A 19,208-nucleotide genomic window follows, 5' to 3' on the forward strand; every position below is an offset into this window, starting at 1 on the left:
TCCGTAGCAAGTATATTTTATTAGGGTTTACCAAACCTTCTCGATGACCGAGGGGAGGCATGCCCCAGTTTATTTTTTAAATTTTATATATTAATAAGTTTTAGAGCTTTTTAAAAATTTTAAATTATATATACAACATATATTAAAAATTTATAAAAATTAAATTATGTATATTTTTTTATTTTATAAAACATAACATTCATAAATAATAAAATATAAAATTAAATATATTAAAGAATAAAAATATTTAATAATATTTTTTTTTCGTTGTTTTTTTTACTTTTTTTATCTATTGTACTCATATTTTACTTTTTCTCTTTTTTTTAAAAAAAAATTAGACACAAACTCACTATTTTTGTTCTTATTCTCATGTTTTCTTCTATTCTTGAAAATAAAATATCTTTCTTTTTTCTCACTTAATCGTGAAATATTAGTTTAATAATTAGTATTTTTTATTTCATGAGTTTTTGTATATTCATTTTTTATGAACATAAAAAAAATAATATATTTCATGTTTTTTTTCATAACTAGTTTTTAATTGTGCTTTGATTACTAGAGTTTTCTTTGTAATTATTTCTCTAAATTTTTATTAGATTATGATAATTTTTTTTTCAAACAATAGGTATTTTGATGGTGAACAAAAGAATGAATTTATTTTTTTTAAGTAATAAAAAGGAAGTTTCATATGAAAATAAAAACAAGCATATATTCAACTTTCTTACATCTTTCTAATCATGATACTAAAGTTCTAATTAAAAAAGTTAGAGGTGAAGAGTTTCATAAATTATTTGGAACCTGGTAGAGAAAACATTATATAAGAATATTCGATGAATGAAAATATCAAATTAGAAAAACTTATTTAAAATAGAGCATATATCAAATACAACTTAAAAATTATAAATATTGAGTGTATTATTTGATTCCCTTAAAATTATAGGTCAAGATCTTCCACCGGTAAAGTCTATGTTTGTTTCCCATATGGAAATTTCATAAGTAAAGAAATGCAATAATATTTCAAAATCCAATATAATATATTGCAACCAAAAAAGAAATAGACCTCCATCTTTGGTTGTTCCATGTGAAAAAAAGCACATAAATTTATTTTTTCTAATAGATTGAGATACACTAAGTAGTCCACTACTTATGTTCTATCCCTTGTGTTCTTCGCAGCTCGTAGACTTCATGGTATTATCTGGAGGCAAATACCTACAAAAAATATTATTATACTCAAGTTAGTGTTTACTTCGGACAGTTTCGGACAATAGCTTAATAGGATATATTGCAGAAAAACTCACCTTTTGTCACTACTATTACTTGTGTTCATAGGTCGGTCCAAGTATATTTTAATCCTGTTTTAGCACTAATTATCTCATGATGATTTTTTTCCATAATTATTCAATTTTACCCTTCTCCTTAAATATTCTTGTTTATAAATGTTTATAAATAGAGATGACAATAGATGAAAATAGTGTGAATTTGATTATGTCATCTTCATTTTCAAATTAAAGATTCATATTCATTTTTGTCTTGTCATCATATTTAATGGGTGTGAAATTTTTGTGTTGCATCATAAATCAGTAGTCCATGTTTGTAATTGTCTATTAATCTTTTTAGAAAAACAAAAATAATAAATGTCTTTAGTTTCAAATATCAATATAAAAATTAATTATATAAATACCAAATTATCAAAAGAATTATAAAAAAAAATTATTAGTATATTAAATATGTTTTGAAAGTTTAAAATAGAAACATAGAAAAAGACAAACTTATACGAAAAACCGGAGAAATGTCTACGTATTTTTTCTTAAATGAAGGCAATAAGGTGAGAGGGACTAATAAATAGTAACCGAGGGAGGAATAAATTTTGTCTCCTTACCCCAAGTGTTTTTGCATACATATTAACTAATAAATCACACTGACAATTTTCAAATTAAACAAAGATTTCTGTCTTTCTTTTTAATTCTACACAAATTTCTTCTTTATTTTTAAATATATATTATATTGGTATTCGTTTAGAGAAAAGGAGACATGACGGCCTTTATTTATACATTTTGAAAGATAAATGAAAAAAAAATGGAAACTAAATTATAAATAGTAAATAGTTTGTGGTATATTATTAAAAAAATATATATAATGGTGATTAAATAATAAAGGATGTGAAAATGTATAATTTTTCAGAGAACAAAATAAATGACGATGAATATAAGGAAGTAAAGAAATAGAAAACTAAAAACTAAATAGATAAGTGTATTTATTTGCAGGTAAGATCAATGAATAAATAATTTTTTTAAAAATGATCTTTTCCGACCAAATCTTCAAAAATCGACTTAGAATGTGAGGTTTGCAAGCACACATATATACTTTAAATTAGGTATATTGAGGTTTGCATATTCTAAAAAATATGTCAAAGGATGGATTTAAACTTAACTCAAGCCTCACAAATCGGCTTGTCATAGTAGGATTTGCTTTTACATATATACTCTAAACTTGTCTTGTATCTAATCGATGTGCGACTTCCAACCTAAAGTTTAAATGTATTTATATTAATTACCTTTTACCAAAACTATTGCTAAAGAATAAGTCATAGTAAGGAAGGAAATAGTTTTGAAGTAAAAGTAGAGAGATTGGTTTGGAATACTTGTTGGCCGCTTTCCTTGCCCCCAATGGAACGAACCATAGAGAGGGAAAGACAATTAAACGAAGAATAAAGTAAATTGTAACGAAAAATTTGCAGCTTTAATTCATCTCACGAATCACGATCACACTTAATATTACATAGTTCTTTTGCAGACATATGTATCATTCACTAATGACAGTTACGTTAAAATCAGGTAAACTCCCAACATATAACGAATGTCCTCTAAGTATTTAATGTAATTGCATATTTAGAACTTTAACTTAATACTACTGTTCCCTATTACGTTTCTGCCACGGCCACCAGAAATGAGAAGAAAAAATGAAAGAAAACGCCACCGAAAGCGTAAGACGCACTTGATCATCTTTTGTTATCAAAACCAGAAGCGATTACAACTAGTGTTTTATCAAATGTACAATTTATTTTATTTCATTTTTTTGCGTCCTTTTGTGTTTCACTGATTACACAAATTGCTTGATTTTCAATGGATGCATAAACAATTGTATGATCAATAGTATATCACTGAAAATGCACAACAAAGTAAAGGAACTGCATAATTTGAGAGTGAGAGAGAAGTAAATTTCTCTGATTTTACCTAAAGTCCACCTCTACAACGTAAGATAGAGGTGTTACCTAATAACATAATAGCAATAATTATGTCTCACAGAGAAAAAAAAAATTAATAATTGATTTTAAAATTACGAAAAATGTATTATACAAAACTAATTATTCCTCCTCAGCAACTATATTTTATTAGGGTTTACTATACGAACCTTCAATATATGTTTCCTTGTATGACACTTATTAAGCAAATAAATTTGATGATATTTCAAAAAACAAGGCAATAAATTGCGAAAAATTTAAAAAAGAAAAAGTACACCTCCATCTTTGGTTGTTTCATGTGAAGAAAAGCATAAAGTTCCTTATTCTAACTGTTTTCGATATATAGGAATAACAAAGAGACAAGACTAGTGTAAATTTGACTATGTCATTTTTATCATCAAAGTAAAAATGCATCTTTCATTTCATCTTGTCATCATATTTAATTTATTTAACGGGTATAAAATTCTTGTATCTCATCTCCATTCTCATTAAAAATCGGTTAAGTTATAGTCTACGTATGTAATCTTGTCTATTTTCTATTTCAAAAATTAATTAAATAATATTTTAGAAAAACAAAAAAATTAAATGTCTTTAGTTTCAAATGTCACCAAGAAAATTAATTATATAAATATTAAATAAAAATATCAAAAGAAAAGTAAAAATCAATAATAAAATTGGACTAATATATTGAATATATTTTGAAATTTTAAAGAGACATGGAGAAAGACATAAACTTATATGAAAAACTGGAAAAATATCTGCATATCTTTCTTAAATGAAGCTAATTTGGTGAGAGGGACAAATAAATAGTAACCGAGGGAGGAATAAATGCTGTCTCCTAACCTAAGTGTTTCTGAATACATATTAACTTATAAAATAAATCACATTAACATTCCTAGCCTTTCTCAAGTTAAACAAAGATTTCAGTTTTTCTTTTTTAAATTCTACACAATTTTTTTAAATATATAGTATATTGGTATTCGTTTAGAGAAAAGGAGATACCACAGCCTCTTGAAAGATGAAAAATGGAAATAAATAATTGGTTTGTGGAATAGAGGGAAAGAATAATATATGGGTGATTAAATAATCTATAGAAATATATAAATATATAAAGAAGTTCTCTTCTTTTTTATCGATATTTTATATTTTTATTTTTTTTTAATTATTATTTTAAAAATTAATTATTTTATAAATAATTTATTCTTAATTGTTATTTAAAAAAATCTTTTTAACCGTTATTTTAAAAAATTATTTTATCTTTAATAATTATTTTAAAAACATTTTATTTATATATTTTTTATTTTATTAATTAACATCTAATAATTATTTTAAAAATTAATTATATATTATTTATTAATTATTATAAAAATTAAAAAAATGCGAACACATGACAGTGTTATTCACTGGTAAATTATAAATAATATAGTTTGTGGTATATTATTAAAGAAGAAGAACATATGGGTGATTAAATAATGAAGGATGTGAAAAGGTTATAATTTTTCAGATAACAAAATAAGTGACTATGGATATAAGTAAAGAAATAGAAAATTAAAAACTAAATAGATAAGAGTATTTATTTACACGGAAGATCAATAATAATAATAAAAAAAAAATGAGAGGTGGTTGTGTCATGTGTTTGGGTTTGTGTGGTCTCATTTCGCAGAGGCTTCCCCAAGCGCTAAAAGTTGTGGCTATGAGTTTGTTTTGTTTAGTTTGTCGTACGAATTTTCCACGCAAGTCATTCAAACCCCAATGTTTCTTTCTCACCAGAGGCGCCACCAACATCAAGATAGAAACTTTGGACTTTTCTTGGTTTCAGAGGCCCTATTTATCACTCCTCCCTCTTCACTTCACCAATTCATTCTTTCTCTCTCGGTCCTCTCACTGCAATTCTTTTCTATCATTTCATCCCTTCTCAGTTACCACCTCATACGCACCAACCATCTTCAATTCAACGCTACTTTCCAATCGGGTTTGTTAAACTACTTCTTTTTTCTTTTCTAAAACTCCATTTATCACTGTAAAATTACAATTTATCCCTCTGAAACCGGGAGATCTTAAATTCTACTGCCTGCATGTCAGATTGTTTATTTGTCAGCGTCTTTTGGTTTATGAAATTGAATTTGTTACATATGAGGTTAGCATGTATGTAGGTCAGAGATTGAAAACTAGAACTGTTGAAGTATATTAATGTGGTGAGTTGCAATAGCATTTAAGAATGAAATTTGTTTTTAAGAAAGTGGAGAAATATTAGTGAAAGGATGTTTCTGAGCGTAAGTGGAAGAATAAGAAGGTAATAGAATGTGGTCTTTATTGTTGTCATGGTGTTCTACCAACATTTACAGCAGTTAACTTTTCTACGTAGTTGGTGTTTTGGTGATGGAGAAATCCAAATTAAGCTCGATTGAATTCCATTTTTGTCAGTAAGTAAAAGGTCTATGTTGGTGTTGGTGCAGGAGGAGTTCCTAACATGACTACTGTACCTACTGCTGATCTAACTGATGCAAATACAGCACATGTAGGAAATGGTGATTTGAGGGTGCTGCATCCAGTGTTCAGGGTTTATGGTCAGATCACGTCGTTCTCTGGTCCCATTGTAACTGTGAAGGTGTTTGAAGACAACGTGTTGGTGAGGGAAGTTCTTGAGACGAAAGGGGAAGGAAGAGTGTTGGTGGTTGATGGAGGGGGAAGCTTGAGGTGTGCTTTGGTGGGAGGGAATTTGGCACAGATAGCATATAGCAACGGGTGGGCTGGAATTGTGGTGAATGGATGCGTTAGAGATGTGGATGAGATCAATGCATGTGGCATTGGCGTCAGAGCCTTGGCTTCTAATCCACTCAAATCCAACAAAAAACGCACTGGCGAAAAGAATGTCCCTGTTTACGTTGGGGGAACATTTATTCGGGAAGGAGAATGGTTGTATGCAGACAATGACGGCATCCTCATATCAAGATTTGAGTTGTCAAACTAAAAACGAGGTTAAATATTGTTGCCATTGGGATGCTTTATCATGATAAGTTTGGTTTAATTTGTGATGGTAGGTGGAAATGCTGTGTGTGGATAGTATAAAACTTAATTTATTGCGTGAACTGTTTATCTCTTCATTGTTTGGAGTTATATTTCTTACTGAAGGGTGGAAAAAAAATATTACTTTGGGGCAGAATCATCCCTCGATATCTAAAGAGAGTGAGTTCAATAGTATGTGTAAATAATATCATTACTCTTAATGAAACAGCAACTGCTATTTCAAATTACAACGATTACAACATACAGCAATGACAGGTAGAACACTTAATCTAAACATTACGAGTCTTTCTGGTAGAACACTTAATCTAAACATTACGAATCTTTCTCCCTATTTTCTGGCAGATGTTGCTGATAAGGAGCATGCATGCCCTTCAAAGGCTTTTGCGTTATATCAACAATAAATTCTAACTGCTTTTTGGTTCATAAAAAGATCTTCGTCCTTTATTGGTGATTCCAGAATTTGAACAGATAAACTCAGTCCAACACTAAGGAGGCTACCAGTCGTTTTATAAAGGGTTCACAAGGAAGAGAGATAAGACCTGTGTAGCCACACAACCACCACTTCAAAATCTGATAGAAGTCATCCCTTTTCACCTTCAAGTGGTCTGTTCATCGCAGCATGCAACTCTCTATCCACAACCTTCTTGAAGGATTGCAATGAAATTTAAATCTTCATAAATCTATTCAAACCACTCACCCCTAGCCCAATCTTAGTGGGATTTAAGGCAGCCCTCTATACAATCAAACCCAGAATGCTAAATTCATGTAACTAAGGCGTTGAATTAAAAAAAATAATTAATATTTTCTTCATTTAATCTATGAAAGACAATACATAAATTCAGCAGCAGCTCAGTGCTAAAAAGAAAATTTCTCCAAGGACGGCAGTGACGATATTGAAATAAAATGCCTGTCCCCTTTCAACATGTTAAAACACCTATCCAAAAAGTTGTGCTTAAAGAGATAAAAGGGTTTTGAATTCTTGTTCTGGCTCCCCGATATTGAATAAGAAAGTTGGAAACAGAGAAATGTTAAAGAGAAATAATGCAGGAACCAAACTCAGACACCGATCAGTTCTGAAAGAGTACTTCATGCAAATTTCTAAAATCATACTGAAGATTTTCACAGCAAAGAATATAATGTTAGCAGGAAACAATCATATTACTGCACTCATTAAGGAAACAGCTCTGCACTTAGACAACTCTTCAACATCAATAGCCATTAAAAATTAGAAATTTATAAGTTAGACAAGTTTTCTGGGTTGATAGCTTTTCGATTGAAGATTGTAATTATTGATAATAGGATTGAAAATGATCAACTCAAAATAACGATGCTCGGCTGCTGTAATAAGATTTTCACTTTGATAAAAGCATTATCACAGAAGGAGGATTGTCCTTATCATCCAATGGAATTTAAAAAACAGACTTCATCACGACAGAGGACATAACTAATGAATCGATGATCAACATAGAAAATACATAACAAGTACAACAGCAAATCATTTAACTAACGTTATGAATATAAAACACATCATACCTTCCTGAACATACAGGTATTAAAAAAATGCCTTTGGGTGTTTGTTTAGCCGCTAACACGCGTTCCAAAGCCATGTTTATGTTGAAACAACACTATGTGCATGAGTGGCGTTGTAAGCTGTAACATCAGGGATAACAGTCTCCTAACGCAAAATGAACATCATGTCTTGAGCCACATTGGCACGTCACCAACAGGAATATAAAGATAATATCGTAGTCAATCTAGAATTACTTAAGAATTTAGAGTAGACTAAACTCCCAAAAGATCATGCTACAATAAAAGATCCGATTGAAAATAAACTTCGTTAAACAAGAGAATCGATTGTCACAAAATATGCAGAGAACTTAAGAAGAACACTTTCATATAGCCAAAATAACTAAACAACATACTATACTACCGAATCAAGACTATACCATAGTCACAAAATTATAATGCATAGCAGATAGATCCCCAAAACATGTGACAAAGTACCAAAAAAAGACAGCAAACAACATTGACAATCCTAATGGTTGGACGACCGAAGTGCCTCAACTATCAATTTAGTCTGCTCCCCAATCAGTTCAGAGCGATTAGCAAACAGTTCCAATTCAGTACGTTGTAATTTCTTCCACTTTGCCCTCAACTCTGTCCTCTTCGATTCACCAATCAATTCCAACCCCTTCTTCACATCCTCCTCGTCCAACCCACAAACACCCAGACCCTCTTTAAAGTGGGACAATGCATTCAAAAACATACTCACTTCACAATGAACAGGCTTTTGATCAATGTTCATCTTTTCAGATTCCTTCAACTCAATGCGCGTCGCTGGCACCGTCTCCTGTTTCGGTTCAGGTTTAGCTTTCTTGGCAGAAGCCACATTCCGGCTACCGGTTTCCTTCTTCTTCGGACTCTTAGCAGCATTCCCGTTAGCCTTGGGCTTTTCCACTGTCCCATTGGCCACTCCACCATCTTGCTCACTTCCCCAAACTTTTTTCGACAATTCAAACGTTTTCTGATCGTGCGGCTTTGCAAATGTAAGGCCATCAGCGCTATTCCCTCTCACTGCAGCGGTCTCATACTTCTTCTTCAGTCTCCGCGCCTTCTCCTTCAGCTGGTTGCTGGTAACTTCCACATGCAGCGACTTCTTCAAGAAATCATGGAAAGCATTGCCACCCGCAAACTTGAGAGGGTCGTGCCCTGTTTTTGAGGTGAACTCAGCCAAGCCCTTCAGAATGGCGAGTTCGTCCTCCTCGCTCCACAGCCTCTGAAACTTCTTCATTTGATCGCCGGACTTCTTCCCGTCCTCCATCTCTTCGTCGGAAGCGGCAGGGGAAGAAGAAGAATCGCCGGATTTCTTCTTTTTCTTCGCGACGTGGGCGTTGCTGTTCTCGGCGGGGCGTTTCAGAGCCGGTTTAGGCGGCGCCGGAGAAGGTAGCGCCTTGAGCTTTTGGGCCTGGTCCATGGGCTTGGTCGCGAGAGGCTTCACCGCCTTCGCAGGAGTGGATTCAGTTTCTGACTCGGTCTCTGATTCGGATTCTGTTTCGGAATCAGAAGATGAGGGTTGGGGGTGGGGGTTGGTGGGAGGGGGTGGAGGGTTGGTTTTGGTGATGGGTGGTGGAAGATCGTCATCTTCTGCCTCTTCTCCGGATGATTCATCTTCCTCTTCTCCCGACGAAGCTTCTTCCTCTTCTTTTCCATGCCGCAGAGAAGATGGTCCTTGTGTTTCTTCTTCCTCGGAATCTGAAGAAGAAGCCGTTGGTGGCTCATCGAGAGGGGAAGGACGCTTCTGCTTTTGCGCCATGGACGAGAAGAATTAGGGTTAGTGAATATTTGATTAGGGTTTTGAAAACAGGCAGTGAGAAATATAAAACTAAATAAAACTCGGTACAGAACTTAATATGAATATATAAATGACAAAAAGAAAGAAAGGGTAAAAAGGTATAAGTGAGAGGAAAAGGTCAACCGTTCAGCACACCAATGAAATTTGGCCATATTTACTTTATTCAAACCACCATTGATATCTTTCTCTCGCTACTTCTCAACATTTCAATTATTAAATTTATTTTTTCTCCATATTATATTATAATCAATATAATTCATGAAAAAAATACAATCATAGTTATCCTATGTGGAATAATAAGATTATTTTTAATTATTGAAAGTTTTAAAAATATATACATTTAAATATAAAAAGTGATAGAAGAAAAAAGACATAAGTAATTAAAAATTAAACATATGAGCAATAACCAAAAATAATTTAATAAGAATCCAGATTTATAATATAGTGCTAATAAATAAGTCTCTTATGTCGTATGTGGTGAGACCAGTAGTATATCCTAGTCTTAGAATGTATTAGACTCAAAGTGTGAGTAAAGATAATTAATTTTGTGTGTAATCGAGTTATAACTCTTTGAGACTAGACTCTAATGTGTGTTCTTTTGAGAGAAAGGATTAGAAAAAGAGTGAGAGAAAGAGATTGAAAATATTGAGGGTGAAGTTGATGTTATTTCTTTTAAGTGATTCAGAAGTAATTTTAGAATGGATTAGAGAGTGAAGTTTGTGAAAGTGTGTAATGTATTGACGTATGTGATATATTAAAAAAATTAACAAAAAAAGTTAGATTACCAAAATGATCATATTGTTATAGGTGATATGAAATTATATATAAATAATTTAAAATTATCTCATAAATTTTATTGAATGATTAAAAATATAAAAAAAAATATTTATAAAAAATGAATGATACAGTATATTTTGTATAAAAATAAATTTAATATATAAGATGGAAAATAATTAATGTATACGAATTTTTTTTTTCTTTTTAATAGTAATTGTAGAAGTAATAATTTTTTATTATAACCATAATAAATTATTATTATCTTTAACATAGAATTAAGAAAGTAAACTGATATCACGTATATTGATTTTAACTGCTAAATCATATGTAACAGAAATTAAATAATGAAAGGTAATTTGGTAAATCCAGTTGTGTCACCCTCTAATCTCACTATAAATGGTGAGATTGAATTTTCAGTCAATCTCTCGACTCATCTCCTCCCATCACCTTGTATCACCTCCAAAAGAACACGCTACTCACTTCTTAATCATCTCTTACCATTCATTGTTAATAGTACATCAATCCAAAAAAACATAGCCTAAGAGTTTAGGAACCATCATAGGTGCACACCTCTAGTGTACCTTATATTGTAGACATGTATCCTGATAATTGAGTCTAGTGTCAATTGTTTGTGTGATTATTTTGTGTGATTATAGACTTAAATATGTTTTATACAATGTTTTATATGTGAATATTTCTTTTGTATACTAACTTACCCTATATTGTGTTTTTTGGTTGTTCGTCTCTTTTTTTGCACAATGATCACCTATTTGATGGGAACAAATGAAGTTGTAGGTATAGAGACACCTCTAAAAAACAAGGAGTTATTATCAGTTAGAGTAGTAAAAAGTCTCAAAGAGATTTAGTAAGTGATTAGTTTTATATAGGATTTGTTAGTTTAACTTTGAGTGTATAGATGATAGTGATATTAGTTTAATAAATTTTTTTTATAATCTTATCCTTTACAAGATTGGATTAATATATTGTATACTTTGAATTAAATATTGAGCGTTTTGAATACTTTTTAAATATTATGATGAAACTTATTATTTTATTTAATTTTAAGATACTAAAATGAAGTGTTACATCATTTAATATACATGAATAGAAACTATGTTATGGATTTCTTCACGTATAAATTCTATTTATGGATTCAAACCTTCATCTATACATTGTATATATTTTGGAATATTCATGTTGTTAGACCTTCGAATCATGTATCTAATAATTTGAAAATATAATAGTAACTGTATGATTTTGTTCATCTTGTGTGTGTGTGTGTGTTGATTTTAGGTGTTACAAGATGTATTCTTATATGCACAAAACACATACATCATCAATCCGGAATACTGCATGGTAAAATACATACATCTTCCTGTACTTTCACTTCCTCAATAAATCTTTAAATGGAACCCTACCAAATATTTGTTTCATTGATCGAATCTACGTGACTCGTAAATATTTGTTTGTCATGGAATCCAAAGATATAGGGTCTCTTTACTTGAAGAGATAAATTTGAGGGAGATAGTAGATGGATGTGATAAGATATGCGAGTGAATTATGTATTTTATTTTAAAGATTTAAAGATAATTGTAACTGAATTTAAGAATAAAAATTTTAAGTAATTTGATTGATGTGATAGATAAAAAATATTTTAATAAATATAAAAGATAATTTTTCATGTAATTAATATTTATATAAGTTTATATTATTATTATTATTAAACTGTTTTCTACTAATTTTTTTTATATTTTGTAATTTTTTTTTCACTTCATGTTTTTCATGCTCTTTACATGTAATTTCAATATAATTTCAAATAATAACAAAGTATTTAAGTAAAATAAATTTTATAAATTATAAATATTATCCAATATTTATATTTGGACGATCGATTCATCGTATCCTCAATTTCTTAAATCTATTCTTTCAAGTTTTGACAAATTGACATAAATGAACAAAAAAAATTATCTTCCTGCGATCAACTAATTCATGAAAGTAAAGATACCCTTAAGATAAATTTAGCAAAACTTACGGTAGAAAACCCTTAACTAGCGAGGTTCATTCAAAGAGATAGAAAATATTCGTAATGTTTTTGAACCTTAGTTTTGTCCATTCATACACAGTAATAACGTCAGAAAGATAAGTAGTACAGTCCAGAACACACTTTTCTCCATTGAAAAATATGGTAGTAAACTTCAACGAGGGAACCTTTTTTCCTTAATTATATAACCAATAAGTAGACAAGGCAATACAATTGGTAGTCGATTAACATCATAAGTCTGACAAGACAGACAAGAGAATGCTCTGGAACTGTTTTTTTTTATAATGAAATAGAATAAAATTTTATACAAGTTAAGAAACTATAGTTCTTTTTATTTATTTACATTTCTCTCACTTTTTTTTTTTCTCTGGGAAAACAAGAAGAAGGAAAGAATCAGATTTTGTTGTTTGATGTATCAGCCGTCCAACCAAAAAAAGGGGACCCCATATGTTGATGAAATGATGAATTATCAATTGAATTTTCTATATAAAATAGATTCTCCAAATTTTTTCTTTAATCTCTTTTATTGCTTTTCTTGAAAGCATTTCTTTTCCATCTATATTTTTTATTTTGTACTTTTATGCTCTCAGTAAATAAAAATTATATTGATAAATAAAAAAACATAATGATTTTTCTTCATCTCTATCCCTGATAAAGGAACTGTATTAGAACCTTTTTTTTTCTATCTTTTTGCATGAAAATTTTTATGATACATTATATTAATTATTTTTAACCAAAATACTCTTTATTAATTTAGTTTACAAATAAAAAATCCTATAAATTATTTATTTTATAGAAGTTGAAAAAGATTAATCTTTTCTCATACATTATAAGAATAACTAAATAAATTACAAATACGCATGAATTCAATGTTATTAAATAACCCTTATTAATAAATATGAATTATTTATACATGTCATATATTCAGTCTGCAATTTTAAAAAAATATTTTAATTAAATAAATACTTTTTTTAATATGTCTGTTTGTATTATTTTTTTGTAAAAAAGTGTTTTTTTATAAAATAAATAGATTTATATTTTTAGAGTTAGTTTATAAACCTATTTTAACAAGAAAAATTAGTTTGAACATTGTTTAAAAACTACTTCTTTTAGTTCTAAACAAATTCTCATTGTTTAGACAAGAGGTGTGTCTTATGATAGAAGATTTTAGTTTGAATTAATCATATTAATATAATACTTTGTTTTGTCACCGAAGATCCTTGTCTTGTAAATCAAGTTGGGGTGAAAAGGGTACTTGGTGGGTCTTCCTAATCCATTGAAGATAAATTATTAAAAGCCAATCTTATCTTAAAATAACCCTTCTTGTACAGACAGATTAATATATTTATTCTTCAACTGAACCGAGGAATCTGCAAAGTTCCCTCCTTTGGAGCACAGTCAATTGGGTGAGAGAATGGAAGCCTCAGAGCAGAACAAACCAAGGGTGGTGGTGATTGATTCTTTGCAGTCATGGGATTTCTATGTCACCCAGGCCACTACTCAGAATTGTCCTGTAAGATACTCATTATTTTGCCAAAATTGGGATCTTTTGATTTTTTTTTTTATCGCCCTGGTCTGGGAAGAGTGAGCCAAAGGGGTATTTGGGGTTTAAGTTAATTAGAAAGTTCACTTTGGTTTTTCGATTTTGATTTTCTAGGTTTGTTTTAATTTGGGTTGCTGGCTTTCTTTATTGCTCACCCTGGTAGATAGAAAACTAGAATATAATAATTTACTTATGACTTTATATGTATTTTGTGGGATTGATCGACATAGGTTGTTGTTCACTTCACTGCTTCATGGTGCATACCCTCGGTGGCTATGGGTCCTGTTTTTGAAGAAGTGGCTTCAAGCTATCCGGAGCTTCTGTTTCTCACAGTTGATGTTGATGAAGTTAAGGTAAAACCCCCTCCCCCCTTTAACCTGATGCTTGTGGACCTTGGATTCCTCGTTAAATGTTTCTAGGTACATATTTTTGTAGATGCATACTCTCTTTCAGCTTACATATTTGACCACGTCAACATTGGTTCAATAACTAGACAACAGTTCATGCAAATAAGATAGGAAGAAAATGGAGAACAATCTGTTATAAGACGAGTTGTTATAAAAAGAAAAAGGTTAAATTGTATCTCTTAGTTAATTACTACTTTCTGTTTCTGGTACGTTTTTATGCCTGGATGAATGTGATGTGGGATGTAATCTCTTTTGAGATTGATATCAAGAATTTTCTTATCAGTGTGAATTGAAGTATTTATGAGCATTCCTCTCCATTCACACTCACTAAAGAAATGCAGAAATTGCATGACAACCACCACATCTAAGCCTTTCTTCATTTGGTAGGTCAGCATCAATGATGCCGTAATGTGGGGATTTTATTTTTCAATGTTATATTTTTAAATGGATAATCGTTGGTTGGGATAGGACAGTAAATGGAGGAACGTGTTCAAGGTTAGTATAACTTATGGACCGCCATGTGATTCTTGTAAAATGTTTATTGAATGGGGTTGTTCAACCTACTTCATGTAAAAATGGAGTCAAACAATCCTGTAGAAGATGATAGCTGCTATTTAAGAAAATTGTGCCATCATTAATAATAATGTACATAATTAATTGTACCAATAATCTTGTACGGGGTTGTTTAACCCCATTATTGGTTGGGGCAAGTTGACAACAACTTATTGAATAGTGTAATATATGCAATATGCATTAGGAATCCAAGTATGTTTAAAGTTCCTCGATGAGTAAAAATGAAAAAGTTGAATGACATACAAGAAAAAATAAAACTTACAATCATAGAGTCTTAAAGTTTTATGTGGCGGGTGGTATTAGGTTTTTTATGAGAAATTCATTTCTTTGGTAAAAAAGTTCCAACAATATGCATCCTAAAAAATTTATCTAGTGCCATATGGATCAGGAATATGGTTCAACAATTGGTTCTGTTAATGAGCATTGTGTGCTTTTAGCTTTTAGCTTCAGCTTCGAGTAAGATCAAAATGGTAGAATTCTTCCTGCCTTGTACGTTCTATTTGCTCTCGTAATCCTTAAGATAGATATTGATTACTGACATGAATTTGAAGCACTGTTTAACATTTGGGGTTTTGCTACTCAACAAACAACTGTATATATATTCTGCTGATCAAAATGTTAAGCCTATGTCATTCATGTTGGTAATTGACTGATTAGATATCATAGCATACTTTTGGCATTATCATATTGATGCTTGGAGAATTGAAACAAGAAGTGAAGTGTTGTGTGATTTTCTCTAATGGTTTTGTTATTGTTTGATTATGGTAATTAAAATACATTGAATTTGTTTGTGGGGGGTCAGGAAGTGGCCACCAAAATGGATGTAAAGGCAATGCCAACATTTTTGCTGCTGAAGAACGGTGATGTTGTGGACAAGTTGGTTGGTGCGAATCCAGAAGAGATAAAGAAAAGGATAGACGGGTTTGCTCAGTCCAATGGTGCCTCACTGGCATAGTTAACATCTGTGTGATATTCTATATTCTGCTGTTGCAAATTGCTAAATATGCACTTGTGGTCCTGCACTGCCACATGGAACCCGAGTCAAAGCCTTTTGTGATATTGTATTTTGAATACCAGTTCAAGTGTAATTTGGTTAATGCTTATATCCACAGCTTTTTGTATCAGCCAAATTTTACTTTCTGTACTTTCGGTTGTTGTGGTTTCATGCTGCTCTTCCCTTGTATGTTGTGAATTCACTGGTTCCTTTGCTAATGAAATATACATATTAATATTTTCAAGGTATTCTTTGTGTGAATTTGCGTCTTAATCGTTGAGTGGGTAGGATTATCTTTAAAACAGTTTAATCACAATCTTTAGTTTTTACACTAAAAAGTTATGTTTCTTAGTTTGTATTTGTATATTTTTTAACCCGTTTTTAGTCAATGTAATCTAAGATTGTAGACTAAACTCAATTAATATGTAAGTGTATGTGTAGTCACAGATTAAAGAGTGAGACTTATGTGAGACTAAAATATGCTGATTCTGTAATACAGGGATCAAAATATCATGAACCAGAACTTGTTTGCAAACGAGCCAATTTCTTTGCAAAATAAACTTACCTCCACCAAAACTGAACACTTGTTTCGAGTCATTGCTTGAATTTTATGTTTACAAAGGAAGTGTAAAGTTCGTAATTCCTGTGTTATGATGGGGCCAGTGAAATTGGAAGGCCCAATACATATTATTATGCATATTTTTGAGGGAAATATATATAAAATAAAAGAGAATGTGAGTTTGTGGTGGGAAGTGATAGTTGGATGGGTATTGATGTCGCAATGTGAGTCTCTCGTATCAAACACCACCTTCTTCCATATATTTTTGTTTTCTCTGTTTACCCAAAATCGCTCGTCACATCTTTATTTGTTCTTAACTCCGGCAACCCTTTTGGGCGGAGATGAGTAACAGTGATTGGGTGTTGGATTATGATTATCTAGACAACATTTCTTTCCCCACTCTTCACCCACCCAATTTCTCTTGGTCTTCTTCCTCTCCTCCTCCCACCTTCAGGTTACTCCATACTTCAACCATTTATGCTTCTCTTTTCTATCAACAACTTTTTTGCAAAGCCTGCACTTGCTTTTCACATTTACACCACTGCCTGCATTACAATTCTAACAGTCTTTTGGGGAAGCAACAACCATTTACTCATCCTAAAAAAACATAACCTTGTTTTCTCTCTGTTTTAAGATGATACATTTGCCTCTTACTTTTCTCATTGTCTTTAAAAATTTCCTTTCCAAAACAAGTGAGTTTTTTAATGGTCATTTTGCAGTGCGGAGGTAGATGACCCATTGGGAATTTCGGATGGTTTCAAGGAAAACGGGTCAAAGAAACGGTGTGCTATTTAAGATAAGAGTTTTTAGTGACTTTGATTTAAATCATTATTTTGGCTTTGCTCTGACTTCATCTTATCTGTTGAAGAATTTGTTTGTTTCCATAAGCTTTGGATAGTTGCTTTTATTTTCATATTATACTATTAACTTGTTTGGTTATTTCATGCTACAATTGTTCTCGGTTTTTATTTCATGCTTTCAGCTAGACCCTATTAGACATTTGGACATGTAAGTCAGAACTCAAGGTTTTACCCAAAACTTATATGAAAAATTTGTGTTTTTATATGCTTAAATTTTAAAGTTGCATGGCTTTTGAAATCGACCCTAGTTGACATGATTTTCTTAGTCAAAAATTGAAATATTAATATTTATATATTTTTTATTCTGATAATTTACAGTGCTTTCTTTTTAAGTGTTTACACAGTTAACATTTATGAAATTCTATAGTTACTAACAAATGTTTCGTGTATCATTATGTGAATATATTTAAATTTTAGATAAACTTTGAAAATATAAATAAAATAAAAACATACAAAGGAAAAATATCATCCTGATGAAAGCATTTTATTTTTATAAAATTGATTTTGAGTGTTTGTAAAATTGAAATCTTTTAAGTAACATGATTCATGTTTGGACAGTAAGTTTGTTCTAAAGTTTAGGTGTAAATTTTTCACATCATACTTAAAAGTTACCTTTTATCATTTGAGATTTTGGAGCAAAACCAATTTACATGGGTTAATAACCAAAAACATCTACATCTTTATAAAATCAAATTTACTTACTGTCAAAATCTATTCTGATTATTCTTAGCATCAAACCAAATACAATTTTCTGTTCCTTATATATGTATCTATCTTTCATTCATGAGAGATCATTTGTTTCTTCAATCATCTCATTAGTTTGTCTTTAAATCTTATTACAGTTTGAGGTCACCAGGTTCCAAAGCATGTAAAGAGAAAATGAGAAGGGATAGACTCAATGACAGGCATCTCTACTCTACTACATTTTTTCATTCATCCTCCTCTTATCTGCATTTTTCTTATGTATGTTTCTTATTTGATCTATAACTCTGAAGTGACTTGCTCTGAACACTGTTTAAAGGTTTTTGGAACTGGGGTCTATCCTGGACCCTGCAAGGCCTCTCAAAATGGAAAAGGCTGTTATATTAAGTGATGCAGTTCGAACGGTGTCTCAGTTACGAGAGGAAGCTCAGAAGCTACAAGAGTCCATTAAGAATCTACAAGGGAAAATCAATGAATTGAAGGTGAGTAAATGTAACTGCATAACATGGTACTTCATACTGGCCATGATGAACATTTACTTGATAAATGATAGCAACACTCTTTGTCTGATTCTATCACATTAATTTGAACACATTTTGTTTAACAAGTTTTCACTTATAATTTTTATATTTCGATAAAAGTTAACCAATGGTACCCGAGTGTTTTTCTGTATAACACGATGGTTAATCTTACCTATGACTATAAACTTTTGGTGTTTGTATAGGCTGAGAAGAATGAGCTTCGTGAGGAGAAGCAGCAACTAAAAACAGAAAAAGATAACCTTGAGCAGAAGATTGAGGCCTTTAACTCAAAACCTAGCTTTCTTTCTGCAGTTCCTGCACCAGGACAAGTTGTTGGTAGAAAGTTGGTGCCCTTCATGGGCTACCCAGGAGTTGCCATGTGGCAGTTTTTACCACCTTCTGCTGTTGACACCTCACAGGACCATGTACTCCGGCCACCGGTTGCATAACTTGTCAAGGGCACTGTTTTTTTGGAGAAATGGAATTTATCTTCACTTTTTGTGTATTGCTTTTGCATTTGTGAAATGTAGAAGAAAAAGTCTTACTGATTATAGAGGCAACTTTATGATAACTAATCAGCTTTCGGTGAATGCTCTGTTTAAATAAATTTCTCT

General features: G+C 31.2%; 4 protein-coding genes across 5 annotated transcripts; 3 read left to right on the forward strand and 1 right to left on the reverse strand.

The window, feature by feature from the left end:
* Positions 1–4,943: 4,943 nt before the first annotated feature.
* Positions 4,944–6,492, forward strand: LOC114187181 (putative 4-hydroxy-4-methyl-2-oxoglutarate aldolase 3). The gene is made up of 2 exons (XM_028075345.1): positions 4,944–5,210; positions 5,695–6,492. The coding sequence occupies exons 1-2, from the start codon at positions 4,991–4,993 to the stop codon at positions 6,207–6,209; spliced, it is 735 nt and encodes a 244-aa protein (XP_027931146.1). The 5' UTR covers positions 4,944–4,990; the 3' UTR covers positions 6,210–6,492.
* Positions 6,493–8,076: 1,584 nt separating this feature from the next.
* Positions 8,077–9,654, reverse strand: LOC114187180 (GLABROUS1 enhancer-binding protein-like). The gene has a single exon (XM_028075344.1). The coding sequence runs from the start codon at positions 9,576–9,578 to the stop codon at positions 8,301–8,303; it is 1,278 nt and encodes a 425-aa protein (XP_027931145.1). The 5' UTR covers positions 9,579–9,654; the 3' UTR covers positions 8,077–8,300.
* Positions 9,655–13,667: 4,013 nt separating this feature from the next.
* LOC114188729 (thioredoxin-like protein CXXS1) lies at positions 13,668–16,200 on the forward strand. Its single transcript, XM_028077358.1, has 3 exons — positions 13,668–13,948; positions 14,209–14,331; positions 15,761–16,200. The coding sequence occupies exons 1-3, from the start codon at positions 13,850–13,852 to the stop codon at positions 15,911–15,913; spliced, it is 375 nt and encodes a 124-aa protein (XP_027933159.1). The 5' UTR covers positions 13,668–13,849; the 3' UTR covers positions 15,914–16,200.
* Positions 16,201–16,700: 500 nt separating this feature from the next.
* On the forward strand, positions 16,701–19,184 carry LOC114188728 (transcription factor ILR3-like). Of its 2 annotated transcripts, none has more exons than XM_028077357.1 (5): positions 16,701–16,735; positions 17,231–17,293; positions 18,214–18,276; positions 18,393–18,555; positions 18,798–19,184. In XM_028077357.1, exons 1-5 carry the CDS (start codon positions 16,716–16,718, stop codon positions 19,041–19,043), a joined length of 555 nt encoding a protein of 184 aa, XP_027933158.1. In that variant the 5' UTR covers positions 16,701–16,715; the 3' UTR covers positions 19,044–19,184. The 2 variants fall into 2 exon arrangements, with proteins under 2 accessions (XP_027933158.1, XP_027933157.1); XM_028077356.1 differs by having other exon boundaries at positions 16,707–16,965.
* Positions 19,185–19,208: the final 24 nt, after the last annotated feature.

This window comes from Vigna unguiculata, chromosome 6 (genome assembly GCF_004118075.2).
Source record: "Vigna unguiculata cultivar IT97K-499-35 chromosome 6, ASM411807v1, whole genome shotgun sequence".
NCBI lineage: Eukaryota > Viridiplantae > Streptophyta > Magnoliopsida > Fabales > Fabaceae > Vigna > Vigna unguiculata.

Bases quoted from the DNA above. Each gene is read 5' to 3' on its own strand.
- LOC114188728 (XM_028077356.1), top strand. From the start codon at position 16,853: ATGAGTAACAGTGATTGGGTGTTGGATTATGATTATCTAGACAACATT. The intron at 18,277-18,392 runs GCATCTCTACTC...CACTGTTTAAAG, and splicing joins AGGGATAGACTCAATGACAG to GTTTTTGGAACTGGGGTCTA. The intron at 18,556-18,797 runs GTGAGTAAATGT...GTGTTTGTATAG, and splicing joins GGAAAATCAATGAATTGAAG to GCTGAGAAGAATGAGCTTCG.
- LOC114187181 (XM_028075345.1), top strand. From the start codon at position 4,991: ATGTTTCTTTCTCACCAGAGGCGCCACCAACATCAAGATAGAAACTTT. The intron at 5,211-5,694 runs GTTTGTTAAACT...GTGTTGGTGCAG, and splicing joins CAACGCTACTTTCCAATCGG to GAGGAGTTCCTAACATGACT.
- LOC114188729 (XM_028077358.1), top strand. From the start codon at position 13,850: ATGGAAGCCTCAGAGCAGAACAAACCAAGGGTGGTGGTGATTGATTCT. The intron at 13,949-14,208 runs GTAAGATACTCA...TGATCGACATAG, and splicing joins CCACTACTCAGAATTGTCCT to GTTGTTGTTCACTTCACTGC. The intron at 14,332-15,760 runs GTAAAACCCCCT...GTGGGGGGTCAG, and splicing joins TTGATGTTGATGAAGTTAAG to GAAGTGGCCACCAAAATGGA.
- LOC114187180 (XM_028075344.1), bottom strand. From the start codon at position 9,578: ATGGCGCAAAAGCAGAAGCGTCCTTCCCCTCTCGATGAGCCACCAACG.